This window comes from Lucilia sericata, unplaced genomic scaffold (genome assembly GCF_015586225.1).
Source record: "Lucilia sericata isolate MDLA Ls3-8-SP2 unplaced genomic scaffold, ASM1558622v1 Contig000740F_arrow, whole genome shotgun sequence".
NCBI lineage: Eukaryota > Metazoa > Arthropoda > Insecta > Diptera > Calliphoridae > Lucilia > Lucilia sericata.
The window spans coordinates 58,245-77,500 of NW_023994738.1; the positions used below are offsets into that span (position 1 = coordinate 58,245).

The following is a 19,256-nucleotide window of genomic DNA, read 5'->3' on the forward strand; positions in this document are numbered from 1 at the left end:
AAAGGGCTCCAAGAACATTGTTCCTGATGCCCTCAGTCGTATGTTTGTAGAAGAAGTTGGCAATAGTAATAAAAGTAATGGTAAGGTCAATTTCAAGTCCCCAGCTTTCCAGGAAATGGAGTATCTCAACCTTGTTGAACGCATCAAACATAATGCAGAGTTACTTCCTGATTTAAAAACAAATGATGGTATTATTTTTAAAAGAACTAAGTTTAGAACCGATGACCATAATGATACGATTTGGAAAATGTGGGTGCCTTGAGGTCTCCGATCAGGTCTTTTGGAAAAATACCGTCAACATCCAATTGCAAGCCATGGAGGAATCGGAAAGGCGCTCCATCGTTTAAGGGCAAAATATTATTGGCCAGGTATGGCGAATGACATAAAAGAACATGTTGTTTGTAATTCGAAATTTGTAAAGGTTCCAAGGCTCCAAATACAATATCTCGACCACTTATGGGTAACCAAATAATGTCAGAACGAATATTTCAGCGTCTATATATTGATTTTTGTGGACCATATCCGCGTAGTCGGCTAGGCAATAGCTTTGTTTTTGTTGTCCTGGATCATTACTCAAAATTTGTATTTCTAAAGCCCATGCGAAGTGCTACGGCAAGTGAAGTTGTAAAATATTTCGAAAGCGATATATTCCACGTCTTCGGTGTCCCAGAAGTGATCGTTTCGGACAACGGCCGCCAGTTCACCTCACAAACGTTTGCAGAATTCCTACAGAGGTATGGTGTCAGCCATATGAAGACAGCAGTCTATGCCCCCCAGTCGAATTCGTCGGAACGGGTTAACCGCTCCTTACTTTCCATCATTCGGTCATATATTAATGAAAATGATCAGAGAACCTGGGATACGCATGTCTGCCAAGCAGCTTTTGCTCTACGTAGTGCTTTTCACGAGGCTATTGGCATGGAACCCTATCGTGTAGTATTTGGTCAGTCTATGATGCAGCATTGAGACTCGTATGACCTGCTTCGGAAGCTATGCAGTATTGAGGAACCGCAAACTGAAATATTACCCAAAGATTCCAGACTCCAACTGCGGAGACAGAAAATTATAGAAAATTTAAAGCGTGCGTATGAAAAGGGAAAACGGACTTAGAAAGAATTATAAATTAAGCGATGCAACTCAAAATTATAGCGCAAAGTTGGCACCTAAATACCTAAAATCCGTAGTGCTAAGGGAAATAGGGAATTCGTTGTATGAACTGGGAGACACTTGTGGCAGGTCTGTTGGTATATACCACGCCGAAAACATACGGGTATAAAGGAGTACATTTTAAATTAATATTATGTTTTTTTTACAAAAGTAAAATAAATAAAAGAGCATGAGATCGGCATGGGCCCTTACCCCACGTTTATTCGCGGACCATAGATTAAATATTTAAATGAAATTGAAAAAAAGAACAACAATCGTAATTATTATATTAAAAACTTAAGTAATCGCTTTTCGAGCCAACCATCATCTTAAGACGTTCGTTTGACTCGCCCTGTTGCGAAATAAATTTATTTCATAAAGTTTATAATACATTGTAAAAAAAAAGAAAAAAATAATAATAGTAATAATTGAAGTAAGCGTTTATATCATAGAAAGGAAAGAAATAATGTATTATCTAAATAAGACACAAAATTGCACTCAAGATCTATTCATTTCAAACATTTAAAATTGTAACGATTGCTCAATTGTTTCATTACCAGAAGCAATAAAACAGAAAGCCCAGCACTGCCAATTACTTATCGCCGAACGCACTCTAACTTTTGACATTTAACATAACGAACAAACGAGTTGACTACTCGTTGCTGCAAAACTTCCTTTTTTGCAAGCACGTGAGACAGTAAAGTCGCCCACAAAAAGTTAAAAGTTTGCACATATTCTTTCAAAAATAGTAAAATCTTTCAAATTTTAAATATTTTTGTGATAAATATTTTCTGGCAAGCAATCTACCGCCCAGAAACCTCTTTTGGTAATTGTAGCCGAAAAGTAAGAAGACCTTGGTGGACAATTAAAGTTCAACGTAAAGCATATGAGACGACTCCACTGGGCTGTGTCTCGCGAAAAATCGTGGCCTGCGTAGTGGATCCTCTTTGGTAATTTGCCTGTTACGCAAGCAAACACACGTGCGCCCTGACAATTTGCACCTTCAAACCATTTTCTTTTAGCCTACACGCACACGAGCATCTCCACCTAAAAATTTCCGGGTTGCATCATATGAACGCAATCGTATTCCAAACATTACTTTAAAGGTAATAAAAAAAAAATACAGAAACGATGGATTTTATTCCCCTCAATATTGGATATGCTTAATATTATGTGATGTACAACCTTAACTACATGGGCAACTACAGCAAATCGATCAAAATAAGCTGGGAAAACATTCGCAACTGTGGACACTATAAGTTTGAAGACAAAAAAAATCCTACACCATCAAGAAAGAATAGAATAGATAAACAAAACAGAACTCAGAATGAAAGAAAAAAAAAAAACAAGAAACTTCTACAACAACCATAAGAAGAGACAAAGTCTAGTTTTGGGTTGATTGTTTATTGAGAGCGCTGCATAAATAAGGAACAACAAAACGATGACGTCATAGGTATAGATATGTACATTGGCTGTGAGCATAATAGTAATGAGTGAGTGAAACCATAAACAAAAAAAAAAGTATTTTATTTACATAGAAAAGTAAATTCTTAACCCTATAAACGGGACTTAACTGTTTTATAAATAATATTGTATTTGAATAAAATTAATATGAATAACTAAAACTAAAATAACAGTGTGTATGGAATAAGATCAAGCCAAGCAGACGGACGAAGATAAGGATTAATGGGACTGATGACATAGATAGGACTTAAAATACATATCCAGGGGCTGTAACTAAATTATTTTTTTTTTTAGCTCGTTACCAGTACAGCTAAGGTTGGGTAGGGTAGGGCTAGAGCTGTCATAAACACCAGACAGCCCAACAGACTGTATGAAATACATGAGAAAATCAATTAGAATAATTCGGGTACGATTTTTCGTGTCATGCGGGATCATGTTTTACCAGCCACAAGAATCCACACCTCCGACGAGCAAGTTCATGCTTTAAGCAATCGTACCCGAGTGGCTAGGAGAACATAAAATGTCATCTAGGTCCGTGCGTAACAATATGAATTCAGTATTTTAAGGATTTTCGGGCGTTTAAAGGGTGAAAATTGTACCTATTTTTAGTACTTTCTTCATAAAACATTGTTTCATATGTATTGTTTTGTACATGTGAATGAATACTTAATGAAGGGCTCCCACTGCGATATTGCAACTTTTTGTAATAAAATGTTTATTACTTCAATAGGGAGAAAAAAGTATCAAATGGGGGAAAACGGGAAATTTGATTTTATTCAAACTCACTGACCCAATTTTATTAAATTTGGAGGAATTGACAGTTTTAGTAACACTAAATATACCAATGGAGTGTTACTTGGAATTTCGGTACAAAGGACTATTTTTTGGTACTTTTTCGTTTTTTAACTGGTACTTTTTGTGTTTTTTATAATATATCCTAAAAACATGATATTAAGCATGTGGAGTCCGGAGTTAATGAGAACCAATATGATGGGACTTTTTGGTACTTTTTCGTTCTTTAAAGGGTAATTTTTTAATTTTCTATAACACCGCCCAACAAAAATAGAAAAAATTCGTTAGACATGAACCGGATGATATACTGAAACTATAAATTTAATGGAGAATAACTGTGTTTTTAGTTTTTTATTTCGTGATCCTGTATCATTTTTAAAGGACTTCAAAGTTTTAAAAAGAACATTTTTCAAAAAATATTTTAAAATACTTCTACTGATGAAACAATGCCAAATTTAATGTCAAGAGAACAAGAAGAGTTGGGAAATATTTTTCATAATTTTTATTTTATACTGTCAGGATAAAAATATGTCAAAAATGTCTTTTAAAATGTTTATCCTTTATTATCTATTAAGGTTTTCAATATTATTTAAAAAAAAAAAATTGAAAGAAATGTTTAACATCTTTTGATCCTGGGGGAATAAAATAAAAATAACACAAAGTATTTTACAACTCTTCTTGTTCTCTTGGCATCAAATTTAGTATTGTTTGATTGATGATTTTTAAATATTTTTTGAAAACTGCACTTTTTAAAACTTCGGAGTCCTTTAAAAAGGATACAGGGTCACGAAATGAAAAATTAAAAACGTAATTTTTCTCCATTAATTTTCTAGTTTCAGACGTATATCATCCGGTTCGTGTCTAATTTTGAGTGTCGGACTGTGTAATATTATATGTATGGAATTTGTTTTAGTATATTGTATGTTTTTGTGTTTAAATTTAACAAAAGTAAACAAAGTAATTGATAATTATTGCTAATAGAAATTGTTAATTAATTTAAAATTTATAAAATTATAAATTACTATACTTATAAATTTAGATATTTTCTTAAATAAAAATTGATTAATGGAAGCGTTTGATGATTTTTTTGTGAGATTTTTTATTGTATTATGTATGTTATTTGTGTATGTAGTATGTTGTGTATGTATGTATGTATGTATGTATGGGTTCTGTCTGTATGTATGTATGTTATGTTTATGTATGTCTGTCTTGTCTGTATGTATGTATGTATGTCGTCTGTCTGTATGTCTGTATGTAGCTTGTCTGTTGTTGTGTATGTCTGTGGTATGTATGTTGTATGTCTATGTATGTATGTTGTTCTGTATGTCTGTCTGTCTTGTCTGTGTCTGTATGTGTGTCTGTGTATGTCTGTATGTCTGTGTCTTCTGTCTGTCTGTCTGTTGTTGTCTATGTATGTATGTATGTATGTATGTATGTGTATGTATGTATGTATGATGTATGATGTATGTGTATGTATGTATGTATGTATGTATGTATGTATGTATGTATGTATGTATGTATGTATGTATGTGTATGTATGTATGTATGTATGTATGTATGTATGTATGTATGTATGTATGTATGTATGTAGTATGTATGTATGTATGTATGTATGTATTGTATGTATGTAGGTATGTATGTATGTATGTAGTATGTATGTAGGATGTATGTAGGTATGTATGTATGTATGTATGTATGTATGTATGTATGTGTATGTATGTATGTAGGATGTATGTAGTATGTTGTATGTATGTATGTATGTATGTAGGTATGTATGTATGTATGTATGATGTATGTATGTATGTATGTATGTATGAGTATGTATGTATGTAGTATGTATGTATGTATGTATGTATGTATGTATGTATGTATGTAGTATGTATGTATGTATGTATGTATGTATGTATGTATGTATGTATGTGTATGTATGTATGTATGTATGTATGTATGTATGTATGTAGATGTATGTAGTATGTATGTATGTAGGTATGTATGTATGTATGTATGTATGTATGTATGTATGTATGTATGTGTATGTATGTATGTATGTATGTATGTATGTAGGTATGTAGGTATGTATGTAGTATGTATTGTATGTATGTATGTATGTATATGTATGTATGTATAGTAGTATGATGTATGTATGTATGTATGTATGTATGTATGTATGTATGTATGTATGTATGTATGTATGTATGGATGTATGTATGTATGTATGTATGTATGTATGTATGTATGATGGAGTATGTATGTATGTATGTATGTATGTAGGTATGTATGTATGTATGATGTATGTATGTATGTATGTATGATGTATGTAGTATGTATGTATGTATGTATGTATGTATGTATGTATGATGATGTATGTATGTATGTATGTATGTATGTATGTATGTATGTATGTATGTAGTATGTCTAGTCCTGTCCTGTCTGTCAGTCTGTCCTGTCTGTCTGTTCTGTCTTGATCTGTCGTGTCCTGTCATGTCATGTCTATTCTGTCCTGCGGTCTGTCGAATCTGTCTTGTCTGTTGTCTAGTCTGATCTGTCTGTATGTCTGTCTGTCTGTCTGTCTGTTCTGTCTGATCTGTCTGTCTGTCTGTTGTCTTCTGTCTGTACTGTCTGTCTGTCTGTCTGTCTCTCTGTCTGTCTGTCTGATCACATACTCTGGTCATTTCGGGTGGGTCGAAATAGGCTTTTCGCTCGGATCATCATCTAATAGTGAAATTATGTTGTATTTTACCGTCCAAATGGAAGACTTGTAAAATATTATTCATATATTTTGAGGGTAAGAGCCCGCGAATCGCCGTCAAAATTTGTAAATGCGTTTATATGGAAAAATGGCACTTTTTGGAGTATTTTCACAAAATGAGGCTTTAAGTAATTATTATTGCACCATTTTATAGCAAAATCCGTAATGTCCTACAAAATTGTCTTTCCAAAAAGATGGAAAAACTCAAAATTGGTCACAAATGTAATATGTCGTTTTGGAGTTCCCTTTCTGATCCATTCGGACCAAGGTCGCAATTTCGAGTCTCAAGTTTTCCAAAAAGTATTTGAAATACTAGGAGCAGAAAAAACTCGCACGACACCATTAAGGCCCCAATCAGATGGAATGGTAAAAAGGTTTAACCGAACGTTGTTACATTATTTAGCTAAATTTGTAGATGAAAATCAGAGAAACTGGGACAGGTTGCTGCCGTTAGCCTTATTAACCTATAGATCGTAAACCCACGAATCAACTGGTTATTCGCCGGCAATTCTAAATTTTGGTCGTGATATTCGTTTACCCTTAGACCTTATCGTTGGTGCGCGACCTAAGCAGGAAGTAAACGCAGCCCAATTTGTTTCGGAAATTCAAAACACAATGCAAAGTATACATATATTAGCGTGAGAGAACCTAACAATTAGTGCCGAAAGTATGAAATACCGGAATGATTTAAGGTCTAATCCTGTAGAATTTAAGACAGGCCAGCAAGTTTGGGTCTACTTACCAAAACGTAGTAAAGGAAAATGCCCGAAGCTCCAATCTGATTGGGTCGGACCAGCCGAAATTCTCGAAAAGATTACTGATCTGGTGTATAGAGTAAAACTCAAACATCAACGGAATGGGAAAGTTTTACATGTAAACCGTTTAGCTGCATATAGCATATAGTCGTACCTGAACTCGGACAGGAGTCTCGAGTCTGAGGAGGGGGTAATGTAACTGTTTTTTTTAGCCACAACTACTAAGCCGTTTAACATAACGATTCGTTTACGTTTGCAATTACTCCGAATAATGCAAACGATGTGTGAAAAACGAAAAGAAGAAGAACACGATAAAAAAAGACGATTCATTACCTCTCGGGAATCAGATATACGACACAAAATTATTAAATGAATAAATTTTAAATTTTTTAAATTAAAATAAATAAAACAAAAATCTTTTCCTTTGGCTAAAGCGAAGAAAATAAACCTCGTTACAATATATATTAGTTATTAAATAATATAAATTGTATTCACGTTTTCATATTATGATTTAGGTTAAGTAGATTCAATTGTGTTCTTCTAAACCGGGTAATGTATAATACGATTTTTAGTTTGATAACTATCGGTTTGGATTAATTTAGAATTTGATTGCATAATGCAATACAGATTATGAACACTTGTTAATGATCGGTATTAGGATTTAAGATAAATATTCAAGTTATAACTTATATCAAATGTGATAGTTAAAAAACGATACTGGCAATTTAATGTATGTATATGCTGACTATTCTGAATGTTTTTAATTTCCATATTGGCTTAGCATTTGGTGTTGATTTGAGCCAGGTTATCTACCAGTTTCCCTTACAAAACAGCACAGGAATTGATCTGCCGGTAGGTTTTTGGGGTTATGTCTCAGCCAATACTTCTTTAATGTGATCAATCTAGGCGTCGATCATACAAGTAACTTTCAAATATTGATTGCTGGGAAATCAAATTACCAGCAGAAAGAAGGACTTAGTCAATTCCCTAGATAATATTAAAATAAACAAGAATAAATGATTTCAACTAATTAATAAAAATAAAAAGTAACACATTTAGTTGTTTTTATCAAACAAATATTTACTACACAAATAGTATTTCTTCTTTTTAAGTAAACTTTAAAATATTTAACTAAACTTACTTTATTTAGCTGAGAATTATATTTTAAAAGTTTGAAACCATTTCTCCCATTTATATTATTAAACTACTGACAATAATGTTTATTTCAACCAAATCATTACTTTAGAAACTATGAAAATATTTAGGAGAAAGAATAAGATGTTTATTTTTCAAACATTCTTGAATATTTTACTATTCTAGGTGAAAAAGGTTGATAAAAAATAATTTTCGAAAAAATTAATTATGAAAATTTTATTTAGGTATTGTTTTATTTCTCTTGTTTCAATTATTAATGTATATAATAATGATGATTTTCTTTTCCAGTGTTTTTTCTGATTATCCAAGACACAAACCCTAAAATGCTATATAAAAATCTATATATGTATATAAAAATGAATGTGTGTTTGTTTGTATGTTTATATGTTTGAACATAATAGAGTACTAAATGGCTGAACCGATTTTCTCACAGCGTATTCCTGTATGTCTAGAATAGGTAATAGGCTACTTTTTATTTTGAAATTTCAAGTGGGCGAGGAGCCGAGCCCATATTAAGAAAATATTAAATCCGTATATTTGAGATAATATAACAGTTAGAGTCCTCAAATTATGTGTCAATATGATTATTTAGGCGGGCTAGCATCCCATATAAATTAAATACAATAATTCGTTTATCTTAGAAACAATTACAGTTGGAATCTTAAAATTTTGCACGAATAACTTTAACATCCATGTAAACATTTTGGAAAATAAATTGGCGGACTACCCATGAGGGAAGCGGCACCTACCATATTTATTAAATACGAAAATTTGTTTATATGGAAAACTAATAGAACTAAATTCTTCAAATTTTGCACTAAGAACTTAAATATTCATCTGAACATTTTGGATGAAAAAGATCGGACTTTCATCTGGGGGGGCTGGGAGCCCCCATATGAATTAAATAGAAACATTCGTATATCTGAGAAACTGTTAAAGCTAGAATCTTCAAATATTACATGAAGAACTTTGACATTCATCTGAACAATTAGAGTGAACTTTCAATGGGTTACTTGGCACCTCCCATGTGAATTAAATACAAAATTTCGTTAATCTGGGAAACTAATAGAACTAGATTCTTCAAATTTTGCACAAATTACTTTAATATTTATCTAAACATTTTAGAGAAAAAAGGGAAATAGAAAAATTCTTATATCTGAGATACTATTAGAGCTGGAATCTTTAAACTTTACATGAAGTACTCTGGCATTAATGTAAACATTTAATGAATAACGGGCGGACTTTCAATTATGGCCTTGGCACCGCATAAATGAATTAAATACAAAATTTCGTATATCTTGGAAACTTTTATATTATTCAAATTTTTCATAGATAGATAGAAATTGGCGAACTTTCAGTAATTTGCTTGGCATCTCTAATATGTAACATATTGTAAATCTGGAAAACTATTGTAGTTAGAGTCTTCAAAAACGTTAAGTGGGTTTTTTATTTATACTGTTTTTAGGGTAGCAAAGCACACTGGATAAAGCTAGTGAACTATATATACAACTATGTACTCTTCCAAGCAAATATCATTAATTTACATAAAGCAAAAATAAAACTTGAACGAATAAAAGAGAGCTACGACATAAAAAGGTTCCTCTTTAGCAACGAATTCCCTATAATTCTTAAAATTGAGTGTTAGGAGTATGAGTTATAAAAGTTGAGAATTTTCTCTGCGACGCTGCAGTCTCACCAAGCAGCTATACTTTCAAGGTGGAGTCTCTGTTTCCTGATAATGCCGATTATAATTTATGAGGTGAAGAGGTACCATAATACGAAACTACAAACTGATATCTAAATCTTTATAGGATTAGTTTCTTTATAACCACAACAATCTTTGTTTCAAATGTGTATTACAAATAAAGTCATGTAAAGTGACGGATTTAAATTGTTTATGTGTATTTGTAAAATTCAGCCGGATATTGAGATATGTTAAAGTTTTATATTCTATTCATTCAATACATTCGAACTGATTTCTATTCATTAATTAAAATTTTATACTGAAGATTCGAAATCTCAGAAACCGATAGTTATTTATACTATTGTCAAGTCTTTTGTCCTAAACGGCCATTACAAATTCTTAAAAATTGGGGCATTCACATGAGAATGTTAGTTAGAAGTAATAAACATTTTATTACAAAAAGTTGCAATATCGCAGTGGGAGCCCTTCATTAAGTATTCATTCATATGTACAAATCAATACATAGGAAACAAAGTTTTATAAAAATGTACCAAAAAAAGGTAAAATTTTCACCCTTTAAACGTCCGAATATCCTAAAAATACTGAATTAATATTTTTATTTTTTCATCAAGTTATAAAGGAGTCAAAAATATTTTTTGAATGTTCACTGGTTTAAAGTGTAAATAAATATTCCATAGAATCGCTATTTAAGGACCTAATAGATAATTCTCATCCATTTAAAGTGGAATTGTTGAACAAAAGGAAAGATCGACTATAAGAGGTTTGGATGCCTTTGTTTTAAAATGAGTTTGTTTAAGAGTATCATAATATGTATGTATATTCTGAATCCTTATAGATAGTCTGTCCGTCTGTGTGTCTGTTGAAATCAGTTTTCTGAAGACCTCATCAGACATGCTTTCGAGAAGTTTCCCATTTAAAATCAGAAAATCCGACCATAATTAAGGGAGATATAAGAAAACTCCGAGACAACCTCTGAAAATTTCATCAAAAAAAGAAAATTTTTTGCATGCATTGCTAAATAAGCAACAACAACACTGCTTATTGGAAAAAGATTTATGTTTGGATGTATGTTGGTTTCATTGCGTTGTGTATTTTGTTTGGTATGGTAGTATGCTGTTGGTTTCATTGCGTTGTGTATTTTGTTTGGTATGGTTGGATGCTGTTGGTTTCATTGCGTTGTGTATTTTGTTTTTTTGTGTGTTTTATTTCGATTAGCGTTGCTGTTGTTCCTTTTGTTTTGCTAAAGTAACGATAGTGTTGGGAAAATGTAATACATTTAAATTTTATACGTTTAATATTTTTTAAATACACTATGGTGAAGGGTATATAAGATTCTTTTTTTTTTAATTTTGAATGATAAAAAACAAAATAACGATAAATTCTATTAATACTTTTTATCTTTTTCTTTATATTTTAGCATGAAATAAAAACACTGAATACAGAAGAATTTAAATCAACAGCAAATTGGTTGCAAATGTTAACTCAATTAATTGAAGAGAATCAGGATAATGAATGTGATTCCGCAAAGATATGCTTACATAAATGGATGCAAGAAAGAGATCAACTGAGGTAATTTAAAGTAAAATTTCGCATGAAAAGACGACATACAATACAGACACAAATAATAGAAACAAGCTTAATAAATTAATGTTATCGTATTTTCCGAAATAGGCGAATTTAATCAATAGTACTTCGAGTTAAAAGTATGTAGGAGTACATCTACCGTCTACGCGTTTTATCAGACATGCTTTCTAAAACTTTAAAATCGCAAAATCATAAATAACGGAGATATGTGCAAAAATATATACAAATATATACATATATATACATACATATATATATACTGAATATTCACTATAAATCGGTCTACAACGCAAAAAGTTATGAGTAAAAATTTCAGACTATCTCGAAAAAAATGAAGTTTTTTTCCTAATTCTTAAGTAGTGTTCTCAGAAATGGATGAATTTCGTCACACGTTACTTTCTTTGCCCAAGGATCCAATATGTTCAGACTCAAAACAATCGATTCAAAATTTACCATAGCCTCCATACAAAGGTACATGTTCTCGGAAATAGATTTATCGTTAATAACTTCGGCGAAAATATCGGTATCACCACAAAATTTCACACATATGTATATAATACTAGCTATACCCAGTGTGCTTTTCTACCCTAAAATCAATGTATGTATATAAAACAAGTAAGAAAGTATAGTCGGGCGTGGCGGACTATATGATACCCTACACCAGTTATGAATATTAAATGTGATTTATTTTTCATAATAAAGCATTTATCTTCAATATTCCCTAGTTCCGATACATTTAAGCAATTTATGGATGAAAAACTAATTTTCTGAAAGAGGCTTTATATGGGGGGTAGGGGCAAATATGGACCAAGCCCGATAAAATTTTGTGAATATATTTATATTTACATAATATTTTATTGTGCTGAATTTCATCGCGATATTTGTGTTTATAAGTTAATTTGGGACATTCAAGTAATTTTCTGAAGAGGACTTTGTATGGGAGCTAGGGTCAAATGGGGCCCGATCTTTATGAAATTTGGCAGGGTCATCAAGACTTCTATAAAACTTAGTTATATCTGTATATTTAACATAATTATGAGCTCAGAAGCCCTTTTCGGGGGGTTCTGTTCTATAGGGGCTAGGTGAAATAATGGACCGATTTTAACCATTTTCAATAGGCTTCGTCAAATAAAACGTGCGTGCCAAATTTCATCCAATTATCTTGAAAATTGCGGCCTGTACCTTGCGCACAAGGTTTACATGGACAGCCAGCCCGCCGAACAGACGGACGGACGGACATGTCTTAATCGACTCAAAATGTGATTCTGAGTCGATCGGTATACTTAAAGGTGGGTGTAGGACCAATATTTTTGTGTGTTACAAACATCAGCACAAACGCATAATACCCTCCCCACTATAGTGGTGTAGGGTATAATATGATAAGGTCTCATTTAAAAATTAATAGTGATGGATTTAAAATAAGTGTTATTAATAACTATTATTATAAGATATATTTGATTTTGGTCATCGTAACCAATACCAGAGAAAAATATATATTTTTGGTTACGAATAACAATTATCGTAACCAACATTTTTTTATTGGTTATATTTTTATACCCTTCACCTTCGTGAGAAGTTTGTCATTCCGTTTGTAATTTCCAAAATATAATTTTCCGACCCTATAAAGTATATATATTCTGAATCCTTATAGATAGCGAAGTCGATTAAGCCATGTCCGTCTGTCTGTCTGTCTGTTGAAATCAGTTTTCTGACGACCCCAGATATTTTGGGGATCCAAATCTTCAATAATTCTATCAGACATCAGAAGTTTCCTATTTAAAATCAGCAAAATCCGTTCATAAACAACGGAGATATAAGCAAAAATCCGAGACAACCTCTGAAATTTTCATAAAAAATAAGCAACAACAACACTGCTTATTCATTGAGTTGTGTATTTTGTTTTTGTTTTTTTTGAGTATTTCGTTTCATATGTTTGGATGGCTGTGTGTTTCATTGCCTTGTGTATATTGTTTTTGTTTCTAGGTGAATTCAGTTCCGTATGTTTGGATGTCTGTTGGTTTCATTACGTTGTGTATTTTGTTTTTGTTTGTCTATGTATTTCGTTTCGTTTGTTTGGATGCCTGTTGGTTTGCCTGCCTTGTGTATTTTGTTTTTTGTGTTTTTATTTCGTTTAGCATTGTTGTTGTTCATTATGTTTTGCTTTTGCTATAATAATGATATAGTCGGGAAAATGAAATACATATGTAAATTAAAATTTTATAAAATTGATATTTTTAAATACACTATGGTGAAGGGTATATAAGATTCGGCGCAGCCGAATATAGCACTCTTAATTGTTTTTTTTTTTCAAATATCTTTGGCAAAGTAAATAAAACGGCTAGTTTTGCTACAAATATCTATTTATTTTTTAAATAAAATATAATTTAAATTAATTTGCCTTTTTATTCCGTTAATATTTATATGAACCAAAAAATAAATTAAATAAATTTTGGCTATCTATAACCAAAAAAAATATTGGTTGCTAAATAATAGTTATTCATAACCAAAAAAACATATTTCTCATTTTAATTGGTTACGGAGACCTAAATCATATACATAAATCTTACAATAATGGTTAAAAAGTCCCTAAATAAAATAAAGTGATTTTCGCGTACCTTTTTCTTTCGAAAGAAAAAAATTACAATTATTTCGGTCCCTGAAAAAAACACTTAACGATTTTAAAAATTGTAACTACAATAGTTTTCCAGATATACATTTTTTACATTTTGGGGATGCCACGCAAATTATTGCAAGTTCGCCAATTTTAATTTATATTTTAATGTAACCTATGAATAATTTGAATAATATAATAGTTTCCCAGATGTACGAAATTTTGTATGTAATTCATATATATAGTTTTCTAGCTCTAATAGTTTCTCATATATATGATTTTTTTTATTTAATTCATATGGGAGGTTCCAATTTGCTTGTCCGCCAATTTATTACCAACAAGAAAAAATTTCACATTGATGTCAAGGGACTTTTGCTCTAATAGTTTCGCAGACATACGATTTTTTCTACTTATTTTATATGGGAGGTACCAAGGTTGAAGGTTGTAACTCTAATATTTTCCCAGATAAGCGAATTTTTGTATTTAATTCATATGGGGGCTGCCACGCCCCCTACTGACAGTGTGCCCCCTTTTTCCTTAAATAATCATATTGACACTAAAGTGGTTCCGCCAAAATTTTAGGACGCTATCTATTATATTTTCTCAGATGTACTGATTTAAGGTTTTTTTCATATGGAAGGTGGCACTCCCACTATAGCCATTCCGCCCTGTATGTATATTCCAGACATACAGGAAGACACAGTGAAAATTTGAGAAAAATCGGTCCAGCAGTTTAGCTGTCTATAAAGTCCAAACAAACAAACAATCATACAAACACACACACACATATATATATATATATATATATATATATATATATATATATATATATATATATATATATATATATATATATATATATATATATATATATATATATATATATATATAACTTTCGCAACGGAACTTTGCTCATACAATTTGTTTACACTTTAGATAGCTAAATCGAAAATAGTTTAGCGATAGAATATACAAAAATCAGTTTTCAAGCACAAAAGTACCGATTTTCGCAGTTTTTCGCCCTTTTCCCTGACATGCTAAATCGAAAATATTTTCGCATTAGAATAGACAAAAAAAATTTTATGCACAAAAGTACCAATTTTGCCCTTTTTTCGTCGTTTTCACCCATTTTTTACCCCCTTCTAGTCCAATTTTCAAAAAGTAATATAGCTTATTGACGCTTCCAGATATATTCTCGGTTCATCCGTTCAGGCGTGATTGACGCACAAACAAATAAACAAAATTACAAAGAAATTTATAATATACTAGCTATACCCAGTCTGCTTTGCTACCCTAAAAACAATATAAACAAGTAAGAAAGTATAGTCGGGCGTGACCGATATTTGTGTTTATAAGTTCATTTTGGACATTCAAGTAATTTTCGGAAGTGGAGTTTGTATGGGAGCTAGGGTCAAATGAGGCCCGATCTTTATGAAATTTGGCAAGGTCATTAAGAATTGTATAAAACTTAGTTGTGCAGCTCTTTATCGATATACAGGTATATTTAACATGATTATGAGCTCAGAAGCCCTTTTCAGGAGGTTCTGTTGTATGGGGGCTAGGTGAAATAATGGACCGATTTTAACGAAAGGGCTTCGTCCTTGGGCCAAAAAAAGCGTGTGTGCCAAATTTTATCCAATTATCTTGAATATTGCGACCTGTACCTTGTGCACAAGGTTTACATGGACAGCCAGCCGGACAGACGGACGGACGCACATAGCATAATCGACTCAGAAACGAATATTTTTGTATGTTACAAACATCAGCACAAACCCAATATACCCTCCCCACTAAGGTGGTGTAGGGTATAAAAATAAAAAACCCCTAACTAACTATAATAGTTTTTATATAGATATATATATATAATGAGATTGAATGAGATGAGAATGAGTCATTCAAATTATTGCAAGTTCGCTAATTTTTCTAAACGTTAATTAAGATTTAAATGTAACCCATGAACATTTTGAATAATCTAATAGTTTCCCAGATAAAATGTACAAAATTACTAATTGACTTAATACAATTGAAATTTTTCTTAATAATTATATCCTATTCTAAAGCCTTGGGATATGCAATATTTTTCGTTTTCCCCTCAGGCGCGTAGATATACAAATCTGAAGGTTTCTCAACTCGCAAGCATGCAACATAAAGTCGACCATGTGAGAAGCATGGATTTTCGAGATTTTTTCCACACACTTGCAGGGATTGACCCTGAGATTTCTTTATTGCCATTGCGAATGCCAAACGTATAGGAAATTCCAACCGTTTTAAAGTCGAATGGCATTTCCGATGTTGTCATTGGGATCCGAGGTAGTAAGACATCCGTTCCTTTATATTGGCCAGTTATAACCGTTGCTTCGATTTTGTTGTTCATTAATTTCTTAACTGTTAATTGAGTACCATTACAAAGACGTGGTGGATCAATATTTCGCAATAAAATAATTGGAACGCCAATTTTCAACTTTAGTTCGTGAAGTGGAAAGCCTGGTAAATCAAGTGTATTCAAAAATTCTACAGGATAATTGACGACATCATCAATATTTGTAACATTATCGATGGATTTATATGCTTTTAAAATACCATCGATTCTATTTAAAATAATATTATTGATACAATTAACGTCAATGTTTTTGGGTGCCAGTAAAGCACGCTCACATAACCACTGCCTATTTTTCTTAACATTAAATGCATAATCTTTAGAAAATTGAGTTTTCAATGGTAATTTGAGTACAGAATGCGCAGTTCCGCCTCCAGTTTAGCTAAAATCAATGAGATGAGAAAGGTTTTTCCGGTTCCTCCTGGCGCATCAATAAAATAAAATCCTCCTTTTTGGTTTGTAATTGTTGACATTATTGTATTGTAGGCCATTCTCTGCTCTGGTTGTAGATGCTATAAATTTTCTGCCACCAAATTCTCTAAATCTTGTGGATTGTAAACCATTTCACGTTGCAGGTCTTGGTCATTTGCTCTAAATAATAATATGAATACTTACTACAGTGACACACACAAAATTTGAGACTCCAGCTGTTTTAGTTTCCAAGATACATTAATTTAAGTATTTTCTTTATCTTTATATCTCTAAGCTATACCAAGTGTGTTTTGCTATCCTAAAGTTATAATAATTAAAAAACTTCCTTTATGATTTTTGAAGATTCTAGCTCTTACAGTTTCCCAGATATACGAATTTTTGCATTTAATTTATAGGAAAGGTGCCAAGCCCCTATTGAATGTCAGAGTTCTTCATGCAAAATTAAGGTTTCTAGCTCTAATAGCTTTAGAGATACACGAATTTTTTTACTTAATTCATATGGGAGACTGCCTAAAGTTGCTAGTCCGCCCATTTTTGTCCTAAACATTCAATTTGATACTAAAGTTCCTCCGAAAAAAATGAGGACTCTAGCTGTTATATTTTCTCAGATATACTAATTTAAGATTTTCTTTATATGGGAGATGCCACGCCCACTATAGCTAGGCTGCTAATTTCATTCCCATTTCAACATTTCATTCATGTTAAAGTTGTCCATACAAAATTTGAGGACTCTAGCTCTTACAGTTTCTGAGATAAGCGACTCTTAATACTTATTATGTAAATGGGCGTGGCACGTCGCCCACTTGAAATTTTGTAGTAAAAAGTAGCATATAGTTTCTTTCAGACGTACAGGAAGACACTATGAAAATTTCAGAAAAATCGCTCCAGCAGTTTTGCTGTCTATAAAGTCCAAATAAACAAACAAAAAAATAAATAAACGTACAAACACACATTCATTTTTATACATATAGATCCGTATAGTAGGTTCCAAAACCCACTTATGAAAGTCCACCCATTTTTCTCATAAATATTGACGTGAATGTTAAAGGTCTTTGTGAAAAATTAAGATAAATATTCTATCTTCCAGATCAACGAATTTTAATATATAACTCATATGGGAGGTACCACGCCCCCTTTTGCTAGTCCGCACATTTTTTGTCCTAAACATTCAAATTGATACTAATGTTCCTCCGAAAAAAATGAGGACTCTAGTTGTTGTATTTTCTCAGATATACTAATTTAAGATTTTATTTATATGGGAGGTGCCACGCCCACTATAGCTAGGCTGCCAAAGGTCAAAGTTTTGCAAACAAAATTTGAGGACTGTAGCTCTTGCAGTTTCTGAGATATGCTACTTTTAATACTTATTTTGTAAATGTATCCTATTCTAAAGCCTTGGGATATGCAATATTTTTCGTTTTCCCCTCAGGCGCGTAGATATACAAATCTGAAGGTTTCTCAACTCGCAAGCATGCAACATAAAGTCGACCATGTGAGAAGCATGGATTTTCGAGATTTTTTCCACACACTTGCAGGGATTGACCCTGAGATTTCTTTATTGCCATTGCGAATGCCAAACGTATAGGAAATTCCAACCGTTTAAAGTCGAATGGCATTTCCGATGTTGTCATTGGGATCCGAGGTAGTAAGACATCCGTTCCTTTATATTGGCCAGTTATAACCGTTGCTTCGATTTGTTGTTCATTAATTTCTTAACTGTTAATTGAGTACCATTACAAAGACGTGGTGGATCAATATTTCGCAATAAAATAATTGGAACGCCAATTTTCAACTTTAGTTCGTGAAGTGGAAAGCCTGGTAAATCAAGTGTATTCAAAAATTCTACAGGATAATTGACGACATCATCAATATTTGTAACATTATCGATGGATTTATATGCTTTTAAAATACCATCGATTCTATTTAAAATAATATTATTGATACAATTAACGTCAATGTTTTTGGGTGCCAGTAAAGCACGCTCACATAACCACTGCCTATTTTTCTTAACATTAAATGCATAATCTTTAGAAAATTGAGTTTTCAATGGTAATTTGAGTACAGAATGCGCAGTTCCGCCTCCAGTTTAGCTAAAATCAATGAGATGAGAAAGGTTTTTCCGGTTCCTCCTGGCGCATCAATAAAATAAAATCCTCCTTTTTGGTTTGTAATTGTTGACATTATTGTATTGTAGGCCATTCTCTGCTCTGGTTGTAGATGCTATAAATTTTCTGCCACCAAATTCTCTAAATCTTGTGGATTGTAAACCATTTCACGTTGCAGGTCTTGGTCATTTGCTCTAAATAATAATATGAATACTTACTACAGTGACACACACAAAATTTGAGACTCCAGCTGTTTTAGTTTCCAAGATACATTAATTTAAGTATTTTCTTTATCTTTATATCTCTAAGCTATACCAAGTGTGTTTTGCTATCCTAAAGTTATAATAATTAAAAAACTTCCTTTATGATTTTTGAAGATTC

General features: G+C 32.1%; 1 protein-coding gene across 1 annotated transcript in view; it reads left to right on the forward strand.

Annotated features, from left to right (window-relative positions):
* LOC119607741 (5'-nucleotidase domain-containing protein 3) overlaps positions 1-19,256 on the forward strand; it is a 101,313-nt gene that overhangs the window by 36,646 nt on the left and 45,411 nt on the right. Inside the window, exon 7 of the mRNA XM_037961828.1 lies at positions 11,184-11,335. Coding sequence (XP_037817756.1) covers positions 11,184-11,335 — 152 coding nt within the window. The remainder of the gene's footprint in view (positions 1-11,183; positions 11,336-19,256) is intronic.